Raw genomic sequence first — 15,338 nt, forward strand, 5'->3', positions numbered from 1 at the left:
TTATCACTATCTCCCTCTCTACTGAATCTTTCCATCTGTATACAAATATAATGTTATTTCTCTCATATTTAAAACAAAACAAAACACATTCTTGTCTCCACTTCTCCCTCTCCAGCTAGTGCCCCATTCTCTCCTTCCCTTCACAGAAACATCCTTGGAAGACTTGTTTATGCTTACTCCTTACAATTTTTCTTCCCAGCCTCTTTTAAATGTACTCCAATGATGCTTCTGTCCTACCACTCCTTTGAAACCGTCCTTAAAAATCTCGCTATGACTTCCATGTTGTAACATCTAGTAAATTCTCAGTCTTCATCTCATTTGCCTTACCAGCAAGTGAGACTTGGCCAGTTGAGCACTCCCAATTCCTTGAAACATTTTATCTTAGCTTTCAGGGCACTTTCCCATCTTAGTTTTCCTCATATCTCACTAACTATTCCTTTTTAATCTTCTTTGGTGATGCTTCCTCATGTCTCCAGGCTCAGTTCTTAGACCTCTTTTCTTTTTATCTTCATTTGCTTCCTTAGTGATTTCATTTAGTCTCATGGTTTTAAATAATAATCTGTATGCTGACAACTCTCAATATTTGTATCTCCAGCCTGGACCTCTCCCCTGAACTCCAGGCTCATACATCTAACTGCCTACTACTTGGGTATCTAATAGCTAACTCAGATTTAACATGTCCAAAATTGAGCTCCCGATTTTCCTCCCAAATCTGTTCCTCCCGCAATCTTGTCTAGCTCAATTAATGGCAACTCCAGGGGAGCCTGAGTGGCTCAGTCGGTTGAGCATCTGGCTTTGGCTCAGGTCATAGTCTCCGGGTCCTGGGATCAAGCCCCACATCGGGCTTCCTGCTCAGCTGGGGGGGGTCTTGCTTCTCCCTCTGCCTCTGCCTCTCCCCTGCTCATGCTCTCTCTCTCTCATACAAATAAATAACATATTTAAAACAAATGGCAACTCCATTCTTTTGGATAGGATTTTGGGTGACTTCCATTTGAGTGTGATGGTGGAAAGAAGAGTTCCAATTCCAGACGTGGGGCTTACTGCTATTGTGAGATACTAGCTGAGTGTCATCACTTTTTCCTTCTCTGTAAGTAGCTGCTAAGAGAGAGAGCAAAAATAAGTGGGTATTGTAATGAAGAAATTAAGGGGGAAGAAGCACTACAGTGTTCACTATCTTGACATCCTGAACTTAAATCCTGCCAGATAAATGAGGCAGAAATGAGCAAGGACTAGACAAACCGGCTTTATAATAACCATAAAACTGCTCCTGACCCTGGATATACAGAGAAAACAAACACAGTGGGCATCATTATCTATGGACATATGGTCAATGCTCTATCTAAGGAATGGGAAAAGGAGGAAGGGAAATCATTATGTACGTTGAATGTAATACATGTGAGCAGTGTGGGGGAAGAGAAAAGATTGAGAACTATTCCAGACTTTGAACATGTCCTGACCCTTAAGAAACCATTTGTTTGTCCACAGTCTCTTACTTGAAACCCCTAGGGCCAGATGTGTTTTGGAGTCAGAATTACTGTATTCTAGAAAGGCAATAGGTACATAATGTAACTCCCCATGATCAAATACATTAATATTTCCTTAGTAAAATGCATGAATATTCCATACCAAGTGGGATTAATAAGGACTACAAGTGGCCTTTTTTAAGTTTAAATGAAGATTTGGCTACCAAGTAAGTTCAAGTCAGATAAGGTCTTGTGACCAAATGTATTATGACAAAACTTTGTTTTCAGAGCTTTTGGACTTCAAAATTGTGAATAAGTGATTGAGTTAGTGATTGTACTAACTTCAACTTGGAAGAGCTTGTGCAAGACAAAATTATTGTCAACTTTAAGAAAAAAGTACCTGTAGGTCTCTAGAATCTTACCTCTCAGGAGGTAAAAATTAATTCTTACCAGAAATGTGGGATCCATTTCTGCTGTCATCAGCACTATGCCCTTTTCTTCCTTAAGTTCAGGGTAGTGATATAAAACCAGCTGGCTGGCTGCAGCATCCCCTCGGGTCTGTAAGGAGAAACACTTATCAAGGCTCAATAAGGTACCACCACACAAAGCTGCAATTTCAGAGCAATAGAGAGTCTAGAGGAAATTCGGGCTCCTAACAGCCCCTTGAGTGGCTAGTGAGTCAGAGGACTGGTAGGTGGGGGGATGGTCAGGCTTGCCAAGGCGCAGTGAAACTGACAGTTTGCACAGTGTTATTTGTGTCTTCAATTGAAAAAGGTTTGGCTTTTTTCCCAGAAAATGTTTACAGTAGGCAGTGAATCCTTCATCATGGCCATATATTTAAAAACAAAATGACACAAGCAACTACCAAATCAAGTTCTAAAGAAAGCAATATGCCTGTGTAATTGCCACTTTTATGGACTAGTGCATTTCACAGTTGAAATCTACTCCCCTTGGCTGGCTCTGAAGACTGAGCTCTTTTAAGCTGTAGCAAACAGCTGGAGAGTTTGCACAGGGGCCAGATTTGTAATGTGCCCTTTTAAAATACAATCTAGGTGGGAGATAGGGGGGAAAGGAGAATGGGAACATCATAATTTTATGAAGAATGGACAGGGCAGTGGTTATCAGACCTCAGTCCAGACTAGGAAGAGAGGCTGGGTTCAAAGTTAAAGCCCCTATATGTAGGAGGAAACAACTATACATTCAAAAAAGATCTCTGGGTTTCATCTCTAAATTTCAGCAGGAGTCCTTCTAATTATTAATACCTACCTAGTGCTAGGGTTCAGCCTCTCAGTTCTCCCCCATTTACTTCAAATATACTGATCATTTTGATCATAATTATGTTTCTGGATCTTCTTCCCATACTCGTCTATGAGCTTCAGTAGGGCAGGGACCTTGTCTCACAGGTCTCTAAGTCCTGGCATCGTCTCTAACACAGCAGCGTAAGGGTTCAGTTCACAGACTGGAATCAATCAAATCCAGATCTGCTACCTATTACCACACTCATCCACACTAGGGACTAACTTCTCTGAGCCCATGCTCTTCTCTATAAATAGAAATAATATCTGTAACTATCTCATGGGACTTTTGTGAGGACGAAATGACATAATATATATAAAATACCTGGCACATAGTAAGTACATCAAATATTGATTATAGGATGTGCAATAAATGTTATTTTATAATTCATCCAATAATCAAGATAAAAACTGGGCGCCTGGGTGGCTCAGTCGTTAAGCGTCTGCCTTCGGCTCAGGTCATGGTCCCAGGTTCCTGGGATCGAGCCCCGCATCAGGCTCCCTGCTTGGCGGGAAGCCCACTTCTCCCTCTCCCACTCCCCATGCTTGTGTTCCCTCTCTCGCTGTTTTAAAAAAAAAAAAAAAATCAAGGTAAAAACTGCCCCTTCATTCTGCTTTTTCTTTTCTTTTTTTCTAATCCCCCCTTTTTTTTAAAACATAATACAATTTTAGGATACAATCATGAGCAAACTCTCATTCTATTTTGCATTTCCTTTACCCCAACCTTCAAAGCCATTGTAACACAGGCTTGTTTTTTGGCAATTTGGCCTCCAAATACAGAATGTCAATCCCAGTTACGATCTGATTTAAAATACTGACTTCATTTTTAAGAGCTTCAAATGCTTTGGATTGAACGTCTTAATCCAATATTTGGGAATAAAACAAAGAAAAAAGGAAGGAAGGAAGGAAACAAAACAACATCTATGGAATGGAAACTATGCATCTTGCATCTTGGAAAGTGCTGACTCTGTTAATAAAATACAAGTAAGACATGCAGTCTACGTTAGAGTTAAAAAGATAACCATCACAACTCACCCATGTTAGTTACGTGAGACACAAGCAGTAAACGTTATAGAGGTATGGGGAAGAGATGGGAGAGACCAAATGTAGTCAGAGAATATGTTTTGGGGTCTTTTCCAATTTCTAGGTATTGAGTAGGACTTAGAAAGCTAGCCCAATATGCAAAGTGTAACAATTCATCAACGCTGAAGCAAAACAATTCATCAACGCTGAAGCAAATACTGCTGAGAATTAGTAGATACTCTGTGTCCTCAAGCCTCAGCAAGGGCACACAGGAGTAGGCCTCACAGGAGTAGGCCTCTTTCTTCTAGGGGATGAGCACAAGCCACCTACCTGAATATTTATAAGTGCAGTGAAGTGGAGTTCAGTACCTGTCCATTGTCCTACAAAGAACTCATAACCTTCCCTTCTTGGTAGTGCACAGAGAAACTGGGAAACAAATACATGAAGAGATAGATGAATAAATACAATCATTTGCTCCATGTCCAAGTGCCTAATCATTTACTCTATTTTTTCACTGTCTGGTTTTTAAACAGTTTTTACAATTATGAAATTCATTAAGTGATAATTTAACAAATTCTCATATACTTTCCAACCCAACTAAGAAAGAAAGCATTAGAGATCCAACTAAAGCTTTCTCTGTAACCCATTCCAATCCCATTCCAGAGTAACATTTATCTTGCATTTGGTGTCTGTCATTCCCTTTCAGGTTTTTATTCTTTAAATGTGCACACACATATGCATATCCATAAACAAGAAATACTACGTTTAAAAACTTGCTGCATGTTTAAAAACTTAAATCTTTGATCAAACTATATGCCCATTTTGCAACTTGCTTTTTTCACTTCATGTTACACTTTTGAGATTCATCTATGTTGATAAATACAACTCTAATTCATTTATTTTCATTGTTTTATGGAATTCTACTATAGATATTTACCACAATTTATCCATTCTTCTATTGATGAACATCTGAGTTTTTCAATTTCTAAACTTTCTAATGCTGCTGAGTTAACTTTTGTTCCAATTATTATAATCACTTCCTATTCTATCATCTGAAGCTGATACTGGAACATGGTTGTAAACACAAAGAAATGATTAGTTTTATGCTTAAGATGTTTAGAATTAGGGATGAGTGGTGAAGAGACTGGTGTCAGGAGAAAACAAAGTATAATCAGTCCAGTATGCGTTAGTCATGGAACTACCTCCTTATGGCCAACCGCTCAGGCTCTATTTCATTTTTCTTAGCTGACATAACCTCAGTGCCTAGATAACAGGTAACTGATTTGATTTCTGTCACTCCTGGTCACGGTGCATTTTCTAGAAGTTTGTATAAATGGAGCCAAAGAATCTATACTTCTTTTGGGTATGATTTCTTTCATTTAGTGTAATTGTTTTGTGATCTATCCATGTTGTTACATGTATCTATCAATAGTTCATTCTTCCTATTGCTGAATATTATTCCACTGTAGATGTATATGTACACACAATCCCTCTCCCCCACAATATCTTTATATACCGGTGATAGGTATCTTTTAGGATTTGGTTATTACAAATAAAGCCGCTGTGAACATTTGTGTGGTATGAACATATGCTTTCAATTCTTGGGAAAATAACTACGGAGTAGAATAACTGGGTGGTATGGCAGGTGTATGCTTAACTTTTAAAGAAACGGTCATTCTAAGGTACCTGTACTGTCTCACATTATTGTATCAGCAGTGTATGAGAGTTCCGGTTCTTCCAAACCCTCACCAACACGTGGTATGGTCAGTCTTTTTAATTCTAGTCATTTTCGTGGTATCTCACTGTGGTTTTAATTTGCAATTCGCATGACGACTAATAATATTGAGCATCTTTGCAGGTGCTTATCTGCCATTCCACTTTGTCTGAATCTTTTGCCCATTTTTTAATTGCGTTGCCTGTCTTCCTAAGTTGTAAGAGTTTTTAATATATTCTAGATACAAGTCACGTGTCAATATGTGTCCTGTAAATATCTTCTCCCAGTCTGTGGGTTGTCTTTTCATTTTCATAACAATGTCTTTTGAAAAGTAGAAAATTTTATTTTTTATTTATTGTGGTAAAATACACATAACATAAAAGTTATCATTTTAACTACTCTTAAATATACAATTCAGTGGCATTAAGTACATTCACACTGTTGTGCAAACATCACCATCATCCATCTCCAAAACTTTTTTAATCTTCCCAAACTGAAACTCCATACCCATTAAATGAGAACTCATTCCCCTTTCCCCCATCCCCTGGCAGCCATCATTCTACTTTCTGTCCATGAATTTGACTATTCTAGGTACCTACACCTAGTCTAGATACGTAAGTGGAATCATACAGTATTTGTCCTTTTGTGACTGGCTTATTTCACTTAGTATAATGTCTTCAAGGTTCATCCATGTTGTAGCATAGGTCAGATCTTCCTTCCTTTTTAAGGATGAATATTCCACTGGGTGTATATACCACATTTTGTTTATTCATCTATCAGTGGATACTCAGGTTGCTTCCATCTTTTGGCTATTGTGACTAATGCTGCTATAAACATGAGAATACAAATAGAAAATTTTAATTTTGATAAAATCTAATTTACTGATTTTGATTTTTTTCTTTTATAGTTTGTGTTTTTTGTGATACACTTAAGAAATCTTTGCCAAACTCAAGATCACTAACATTCAACCTAAGATTGTATTTTGTAGAAGTTACATTTATTTATCTATGATCTATTTTGAGTTAATTTTTGGATACAGAGTGAGGTAAGAGTAGAGGTTCATTTTTTGCATATGGATATCCAAACTGAAGGGATTATCCTTTCCCCATTTAATTACCTTGGCACCTTTGCTAACAAATAACTGACCACACATGTTGGTCTATTTCTGGATTCTCTCTTCTCTTCTATTGATCTATATGTCTATCTATATGCCAATATCACACTGTCTTCATTATTATAGCTTTATAATAAGCCTTGAAATCATGAAATGTAAGTGCTCTAAATTTGTTCTTTTTTTTTCAGAACTGTTTTGGGGCAACCGTCTCGAGCCCCCTCTCTTTGGGAGCTTTGTACTCTCACTCAATAAACCTTGCTTTGCTGACCACTGAAAACAAAAACAAACCTGTTTTGGTATTCTAGGTCCTTTGGATATCCAAATAATTTTTTTTAATTGGCTTGTCAATTTCTTTAAAGGAAAAAAAAAGCCCACTGGGATTTTGACTAGGATGATATTTACTCTAGAGATCAACTTGGGGAGAAATGATGACAGTACCGAGTCATCCAATCCATGATCACAGTCCATCTCTCCATTTACTTAGATGCTTTTTATTTTGTCTCAGCAATGTTTGGAAAATCTTTTTGAAAATTCTAGAAATTATTAGAAATTATTACTGACACCAAGTCAGCTGGTCCACCTCACCAATTCCCTTTCGCTTGGGTCTTCTGGCAGCTCATGACTCCAACAAATTCATCATTCCTTAGGCACACACAAGCAGAATAGCATGGCCAAAACGGAAAAGAAACTGGCAATAAAACGGTAACTTAAAGGAGGGTGAAAATGTGAAGGGTTCAGGTGTTGCCTCCCATGTTCACTTGTACTGACAGAGATCCAAATCAGAAAGGGCTGCACCATGTCAGAAAGCTAAAGGGCCTGACACACTTACTGGGACAAACCCACATGATTCCTTATGGCTGAAAATCTCACTTATCAGTACAGTCAACACATAAGCACCTTTGTTAAATAAACAGAGCGCTATAACACATGAGATAGTATGGAGTATCAAGAGATAGGTTAGAAAACATCCTTGTTTGGCAGCACTGATAAGCAATCTTCATCTGGTCACTGGAAACTTACTGTTGGACAGGACTGAGCCCGGGTCCAGATCAAGTCAAACTTCTCTTTCTGTAGGTTAGAAAAGAATAAAATTCAAAACCAAGAAAACTTGAGGCTGCAATCATATTTAAATTCACCAAGACTGAACTCTAGGACTAAAATACAACCAAAAATATCTCTTATATTCTATCATTTACAACTCCCTCTTACGACAGAGAGAAAAACCGGGTGTGTGTTTGGCTGCTCAATGTCAGAATTAGATGTGAAGAGTGGATACTCCAAACTCTGCAAGGGACTCTGCCAAGTGTCAGAGGCTTCAGGCCACTGAGGCTGTCTCAGGGAAAGCCAAGAAGGCCTGTTTAAACAATGAGTCGGTATTACAGATCTAAAATATCACAAAAGGTGCAGATCCTTTTGGCCATTGAACTCTTCAAGGGCAAGGGTCGATGTGTGTACCAGGTGGGGTAGCAGTACTCTCAGGGCAAGCAAAAGACCCGGCTTGACTTTTCTGTCTCTGAGTTTTCCTCCTTCATCTTAAACTCACACATGCAAACTCAGTGCTTGATGTAAACTTAACCTAAATGGCTTTCTCTTCAGGGAAAGAAGAACAATTAAAGAACTAGCTGATAACCCAGTACATCAAACGCTTTCTTATGCAGAAGTCAGTGTGAGGACATTAAACTAGAAGAAGCCAGCAGCACCCCTTCCCAGTCACAAACCTCAATGGTCAAGAGTGGCCAATGACTATCTCCAAGACAGAAAATGCCACTTACTAAGGGAAAATGCCAGAAAAAGCCTAGGAGGAAGCTCTAAGTCAGCTCAGTAATAGGTCACTTATAGACAAAAGGGGAAGAAAGCTATGCTAGAGGCCCTGTCTGAAATTCCAACTGTATGGTTGGAAAACACCAAAAAGAAGTAAAACACATTTGGAAATTGCTCAGCAACATGACTTACACTTACATGCTCCCTTGTCAGAGACTTGAGTAAAAGAGACATTGCTAAACCAGAAAGAGGGAAAACAAGCGCCATAAATATATCATATGGAGCTTCCAATCTTTGGTGCTTAGTGCATAATAAAAACCCTCCGAGTTATAAATGTAAGTTCTCAAGAGGCAATAAACATAGAAAAAGTAAAGGTAACTGCCTGCTAAGGTTAGAGCCCTGACCTTCATGCCATAACACTTCCATTTCCCCCTCCAAGCTACTTACAGGAATAACTGCGTAGACTGTATCTTTTGCTGCAAAATACTGCTGCCAAATCTGTACGAAAAAGAGAGGGTGTCTGTGACATGTGGGTAATCTTTTGAACCTGTGCCAAGAAATGGTGACAGCTTTTATTGCTCAGAGTAACATGCTATTTGATAACAAGGAAGAAAACCCAATGTAATGCTTTTATTACTAGCACATGATGACAAAAAAGATTTAATACCATCTACTCTTCTAGATGATTAAACTGTAACTCTTAATAACAAATTCCTGTCAGACAAATGGATTCCATGACCTTGTGAATCATTTATCTCAAGACGTGCCTGTATGCAACAGACATGTTCTTTTCTCATACCTTCTCTTTTCCTTCCCAAAACCCATATTCCTCAGCCAACTGTGGGCTTCTCAAGACAGCCAGAACATCAGTCATTCAGAACCCAGTGTCTGAAGTCAGGTGGACCTGGATGCAAATTCCAGCTCCAATCATTTGCTGACCATGCTACTTGAGGCAAATTACTGAAAATCACTAAATAACACCAATATAATCATCAGTAAAATAGCAATAATATCAACCTAACAGGATTATTGTGAGGACTAGTTGAAATATAGGTTTGTGCCTAGCACAAGAGAATTACAATGCAAACCAGAGCCAAGGTGCTCTGAGGAGAACAAAGAGGCACTTAACCCAAGTTAGGGAATGAGTGCCAGACGAGGGGATACTTGAACTGTATCCTGAAGAATGATCAGGAGTTAGCCACGTGAACAAGGAGGCTAGGAAGATAAACAGGTAGGATAGAAGAGACACATTCTAAGCAGAGAATGACAGCATTAGCAAAGGCATAGAATGCAGGGAAGGCATCACAGCCAAGGTGACACCTGAGTGAGCTTTTGAAGAACAGGGCCACCCTCCTTTAGAGATGCTCTGCTTTGTCAACATTTTCATTAAGAATGGAGGGGGGCCCCCTAACTGAAGATACTAATCAAAGTATAATCTAACTAACACAGGGTACAGAAGGACTATTACCTCCCAGGACCTGGGCAAATCATTATCAATGCAGCCCAAGGTTGCTTTGCCTTTTTTTTTTTTTTAATGTCAGACACGGTCTTTTCATTTTAACGACAGCGTATACTGCTATTTTTATTTAATCTGTACTAGTAGAGGGCGCCTGGGTGGCTCAGTTGGTTAAGCGACTGCTTTCGGCTCAGGTCATGATCCTGGAGTCCCTGGATCGAGTCCCGCGTCGGGCTCCCTGCTCGGCGGGGAGCCTGCTTCTCCCTCTGACCCTCCCCCCTCTCATGTGCTCTCTCCTCTCATTCTCTCTGTCTCAAATAAATAAATAAAATCTTTAAAAAAAAAAAAAATCTATACTAGTAGATAGTTCATGAATCAACACTGAAATTTATAGACAGATAGATGTTTCTTAACATAATTGACCTTGGTTACTCAAATTATTTTAACAAACACAAATTTATGTCTAAAATTATAGGTCTAAATGATATTCATCATATGAATATCAAGCCTCCTGGGCCTGGCTTCTCTCTCTCCTAAAGAGTATGCTTGGTGTCTGCTTTCTATTGGCATCTTTTCCCAAAGACACAGTTTGAGGTCTCCTAGAGACTTTGCATAAGCCTCTATTAACACAAGTTAGAACCTTGTGCTGTTCTCGTCTGTGTCTGTGTCTGTCCTTCTACTAGGCTAAAACTCCTTGAGAGTAGGGGATTCTCTCATTTATTTCCATGTCTTGCATACAACCTGACATTTAATAGGTATTTAATAAATGCTTTTGCTGAAACAAATGATACAGCACCCAAAGGAAACTCATGGCAATTGGCACAACTTCCCATAAGGGAACAGGATGCAGAGTCAAACAGACATGGGTTTGAGTTCCAGCTCTACCCTAAGTTACTTAATCTCTTGAAATTACAGTTTCCTCAGTTGTAAACTGGAAATAATAGCACCTACACTTCAAGGTAGTTATGAGAATTTAATGAAATAGTGCATGTGAAGCACTAAGTACAGTACCTGACATATAGTCTACTGCTTTTATTATTATTTTGATTTTCTCAATATACCTAAAATAATTCATGGAATTATAAGAAATGCCAATAAATAGCTTATTATAGTCTAATTAGAGAGAAAAGAATCACAGACATGAAAATGTAAATAGCAATGCAAATCAAGGTGTATGGAATGACCAAACAGGTAGGATAGATCATGAGTGCTCTGAAGGAAGGTGTCCAGAAAGCTTCCAGAAGAAGGTCCTATAACAACAGAGGACTCTGAATGGCAAGCAAAGGAATACAGGAAGTCACTGAACATTTGCAAGCAGGTCACTGACATAATATTTATTTCTATTCATTTATTTAAAAACATAAATGTAGCACTTACTCTGTGCCAGGCACTGTTCTATGTGCTTTACAAATATGAACTCATTTAATTCCCCAAAGAACTCTATAAGTACTGTTATTACTACTATGAGATAAGTACTATTAATACTACTATTAGTATTATTATCTCCACTTTACAGAGAGGGAAACTAAGGCTCAGAGAGGTTAACTAACTTATCAAAGTCATTCACACAGTAAGTGGCAGAGCTAGGACTTAAAACTGGTGGCTTGGCTCTAGAGTCTGTGTTCTTTTTTTTATTTTTTAAAGATTTAATTTATTTATTTGACAGAAACAGAGAGAGAACACAAGCACGGCGAGCGGGAGAGGAAGAAGCAAGCTCCCCACTGAGCAGGGAGCCCGACTCGGGGCTTGATCCCAGGACCCTGGGATCATGACCTGAGCCGAAGGCAAACGCTCAACCGAATGAGCCACCCAGGCACCCTAGAGTCTGCGTTCTTAACGAATACACTATGCTTTTTCTTTTTTTTTTTTTTTAAAGATTTTATTTATTTATTTGAGAGAGAGAGAGTGAGAGAGAGAAAGAGCACAAGAGGGGGGAGCGGGAGAGGGAGAAGCAGACTCCCCGCTGAGCAGGGAGCCCGATGCGGGACTCGATCCCGGGACTCCAGGATCATGACCTGAGCCAAAGGCAGTCGCTCAACCAACTGAGCCACCCAGGCGCCCTACACTATGCTTTTTCATAATGAAAGCAGAACTTTAAGAGGATTCAACTGGTAAGGCTATGAGAGGTGGAGGAGCGGGGAGGAATGAGAGCAGGGAAACCTACTTAGATAGGTAGTACAGTAAGCCAGAACATAGTACTGATGATTTTAAATAAGACGTGGGCAACAGGAATGAAACAGAAAGGGGTAATGTGAGTTGATTAGACATATAGGAGTAAAATCAAGAAAGACAAGCTTTCTTATGCCATTATGTTTCATGTAACTGATCACTTTTGCTTTCTGTAACCACCTTTCATTTTGGCTAAAAAGAGGTATCAAGAAATGTATGCTCCTTTCTACTTTCAGATTTGGCTCACAGAGCACATGTTTTCATCAAGTATGCCAGCCCATTTTCATTTATTACCTGTCTTATTTCTTCTGCAGTTTTGTCTTTCACCATCTCAATGTTAAAGATTGAACTGAGAGTCTGAATGAGAAAATAAAAGGCAATTAACATCCACAATTAAGAAAAATACAACAGCTTAACTATCTGTAAGCCTTGTGGGAAGCAACAGGTCAGGACAGTGGAGCAGATCTTCAATAAGTACAGAACATGTATAAGAAAACCTGTATGCTCAGAGAAGTGAACCCCTAAGCCCAGGCAGGTTTTCACAGTGCTATTCCTGGGGAGTATCTAAAAGTACTTTCTAAATGCTTTACCCTCACTAATGAGCACTGCAGCATTTTGCAGCTGGTAAGAAGAGAAAATCTGGTTGTCACCTTTAACTGCTATTCTACTAGGGGTGGCTCCTTATTTGCAAATTAAATGAGTAAACATGCTTTGATTTTTTAAAACTACTTCCTATAGAAAGAAAGCATATCACCAGGATTTCCCTCATATTTCCTCCAGCAGCCCCAGGACCCACACTATGCTAGAGGTTGTATCAAGGACATAAAAATTCATAGAAATATTTTTCATCTCCATAGTTGGAAAAAAAAATCACAAAATCACAGAACCACAGTAAGTATGTTCAAATTTGCAGCCTCTTGTTATAGATGTTCCATATGACTTCAGACTTAGATCTTTAATTAGAAACCTACCTTGTCCTTAGTGAATCCTCTGCTCACAGGCTGTTTCCCCAGGGTGTCTGTCTGAAATACATGATGAGACAGGACATTTATCTGTACCTTACTCATAAGAAAAAGACCACCATACTTGTGAAGTGTACAATATCTCATTTAGTAATCAGACACTTGAAAACTCACTTTTCTCCATTCTACATAGTAACTGTACACACTGTTCTATGAGTTATTGTTTGTGAGACAACTTTTCTGTGACTAAGCTTTTGAGATACAGAGATGAGAAAAGATTTGTTAGTAACTACCACCTACAGGACTTAGAGACCATATCCTTACCTGCCACTATGGATATGAGGGACTCCCTCCCAGAATGAGGCCTGCTTGGGTTTCCTGTGCTCTGCTCTCTGATCTGCTCCTTGGTGAGCCATAAAGGAGGTAAGCAATGGAAAAATGTATTTTCAAAGGCTGCTTCCCATCTGTGACACACTTCTGATGGCAGGCATCCTCACCAGGCTGGTCTTTCCAGCACTCAATCTTAATATTCCCTCTATCAAATTAGTGATTATTTCTTCTCCTAGCCTACTATCTCGGATAAAGGCCACAGTCAAGAAATCCTATTATGAGGTTTCTGATAATAGGGATGGGTTGGTTCTAAGTCTCTCACTCAGTTTCTCAGTTCAAGTCCATTCCTTTCAGGAGTACAATCTATACCTGGGATTCTGAGGCTAAAAAACACCGTCTGCATAAAATCCTGTCTTTTGTTATTCTGTGCTTCAAGGAATCCAAACCTTTCATAAATGATGCCCACAGAACTGGTACGAACAAATTAGACAGAAGTCTGGTATAGAAAAATCTGTTGGATACACCCTTGTCTTTTTGGTCATATCCCTACACAGTGGCAGCATCCTAATGTAGTCTGTCCTTCACAGGTAAACTTTCCAGAAAAAAGAGAATTGATTTCATTTTCATACCATTCACTTTCAGGTGCACTATGAAAACAAAACAAATGAAACCCTCCATTTGCACAGCTGTCTTCACCTTTTATTTTTTTATTTTTTATTTTTTAGATTTTATTTATTTACTTGACAGAGAGAGATAGCGGCAGAGGGAACACAAGCACGGGGGAGCTGGAGAGGGAGAAGTGGGCTGGAGATAGTCGATCTCAGGACGCTGGGATCACGACCTGAGCCGAAGGCAGATGCTTAATGACTGAGCCACCCAGGCGCCCCACGACTTCACCTTTTAATCACTAAGCCTGGTATATTCTTTTCCCACAATGTCCCTCCAATCCATTCTTTATTTCCACTTGTACTTATAGAAATAACAAATTTAAGTTCCAAGTATAAGCTTATTGCATTTTATTTTAACCGAAGACACTACTTCAGAAACACCATTATTTTATGTATCAGAAAATGATGCCAATTAAATAATAACACAATACTTTCATATCAGATCAATTTTAAGACAATTCTGGAGATGTTAAAATGCAACAAATAAATGTGGGCTTTAGAACCAATGAAATATAGTAATTAAAATTATAGTTGAAAGTATGTGCCAAAAGTCTCAAGAGCACTTAATAAAGCGTTTATTATTTTTTAATTTATTTATTAGAGAGTGAGAGAGAACGCACACACAGGGGAAGTGGCAGAGGGAGAGGGAGAAGCAGACTCTCCGCTGAGCAGGAAGACTGACTTGGGGCTCAACCCCAGGACTTTGGGATCATGACCTGAGCTGAAGGCAGATGCTTTAACTGACTAGCTATCCAGGGCGCCCCTTAATAAAACATTTAAATGGGTACTTTACTACTCCCGTATTGATGCTTTGGAAATCTCTGTGGACATCTTTTCTGTTATCACAACAGTTGACTGGATAAGGACATTCGTACTTATGGGAGGGGAAGCGGTGCCAGGAGCTGCGATCTTGTAAATGAATTCCACATAATAAAGAATTTTCGCTCATCCTGGACAATTTTTCAGGGTCTAGCCAGATGCCCTCATAAGTGAAAAACCTTTTTATAATTATGTGGGTCTAGGGACGCCTGGGTGGCTCAGTCGTTAAGTGTCTGCCTTCGGCTCAGGTCATGATCCCAGGGTCCTGGGATCGAGCCCCACATTGGGCTCTCTGCTCAGTGGGGAGCCTGCTTCTCCCTCTCCCACTCCCCCTGCTTGTGTTCCCTCTCTCGCTGTCTCTCTCTCTCCAATAAATAAATAAAATCTTAAAAATAAATAAATAAATAAAAATAAATAATTATCTGGGTCTAGACTCTGTTTTGCTTTTCCTTCCTTCCTTTTTTTTTTTTTTTAAAGATTTTATTTATTTATTTGACACAGAGAGACAGCGAGAGAGGGAACACAAGCAGGGGGAGTGGGAGAGGGAGAATAGGCTTCCCGCTG

At 39.2% G+C, this 15,338-nt stretch overlaps 1 protein-coding gene across 1 annotated transcript in view; it reads right to left on the minus strand.

The window, feature by feature from the left end:
- ATPAF1 (ATP synthase mitochondrial F1 complex assembly factor 1) overlaps positions 1 to 15,338 on the minus strand; it is a 29,396-nt gene that overhangs the window by 7,504 nt on the left and 6,554 nt on the right. Inside the window, exons 3-8 of the mRNA XM_081818373.1 lie at positions 12,967 to 13,017; positions 12,290 to 12,352; positions 8,818 to 8,868; positions 7,630 to 7,677; positions 4,112 to 4,207; positions 1,914 to 2,021 (exon numbers count right to left, since the gene is read on the minus strand). Of these exons, the coding sequence (XP_081674499.1) occupies positions 1,914 to 2,021; positions 4,112 to 4,207; positions 7,630 to 7,677; positions 8,818 to 8,868; positions 12,290 to 12,352; positions 12,967 to 13,017 (417 nt within the window). The remainder of the gene's footprint in view (positions 1 to 1,913; positions 2,022 to 4,111; positions 4,208 to 7,629; positions 7,678 to 8,817; positions 8,869 to 12,289; positions 12,353 to 12,966; positions 13,018 to 15,338) is intronic.

This window comes from Leptonychotes weddellii, chromosome 4 (genome assembly GCF_054177405.1).
Source record: "Leptonychotes weddellii isolate Sample4059 chromosome 4, ASM5417740v2, whole genome shotgun sequence".
Lineage (NCBI taxonomy): Eukaryota > Metazoa > Chordata > Mammalia > Carnivora > Phocidae > Leptonychotes > Leptonychotes weddellii.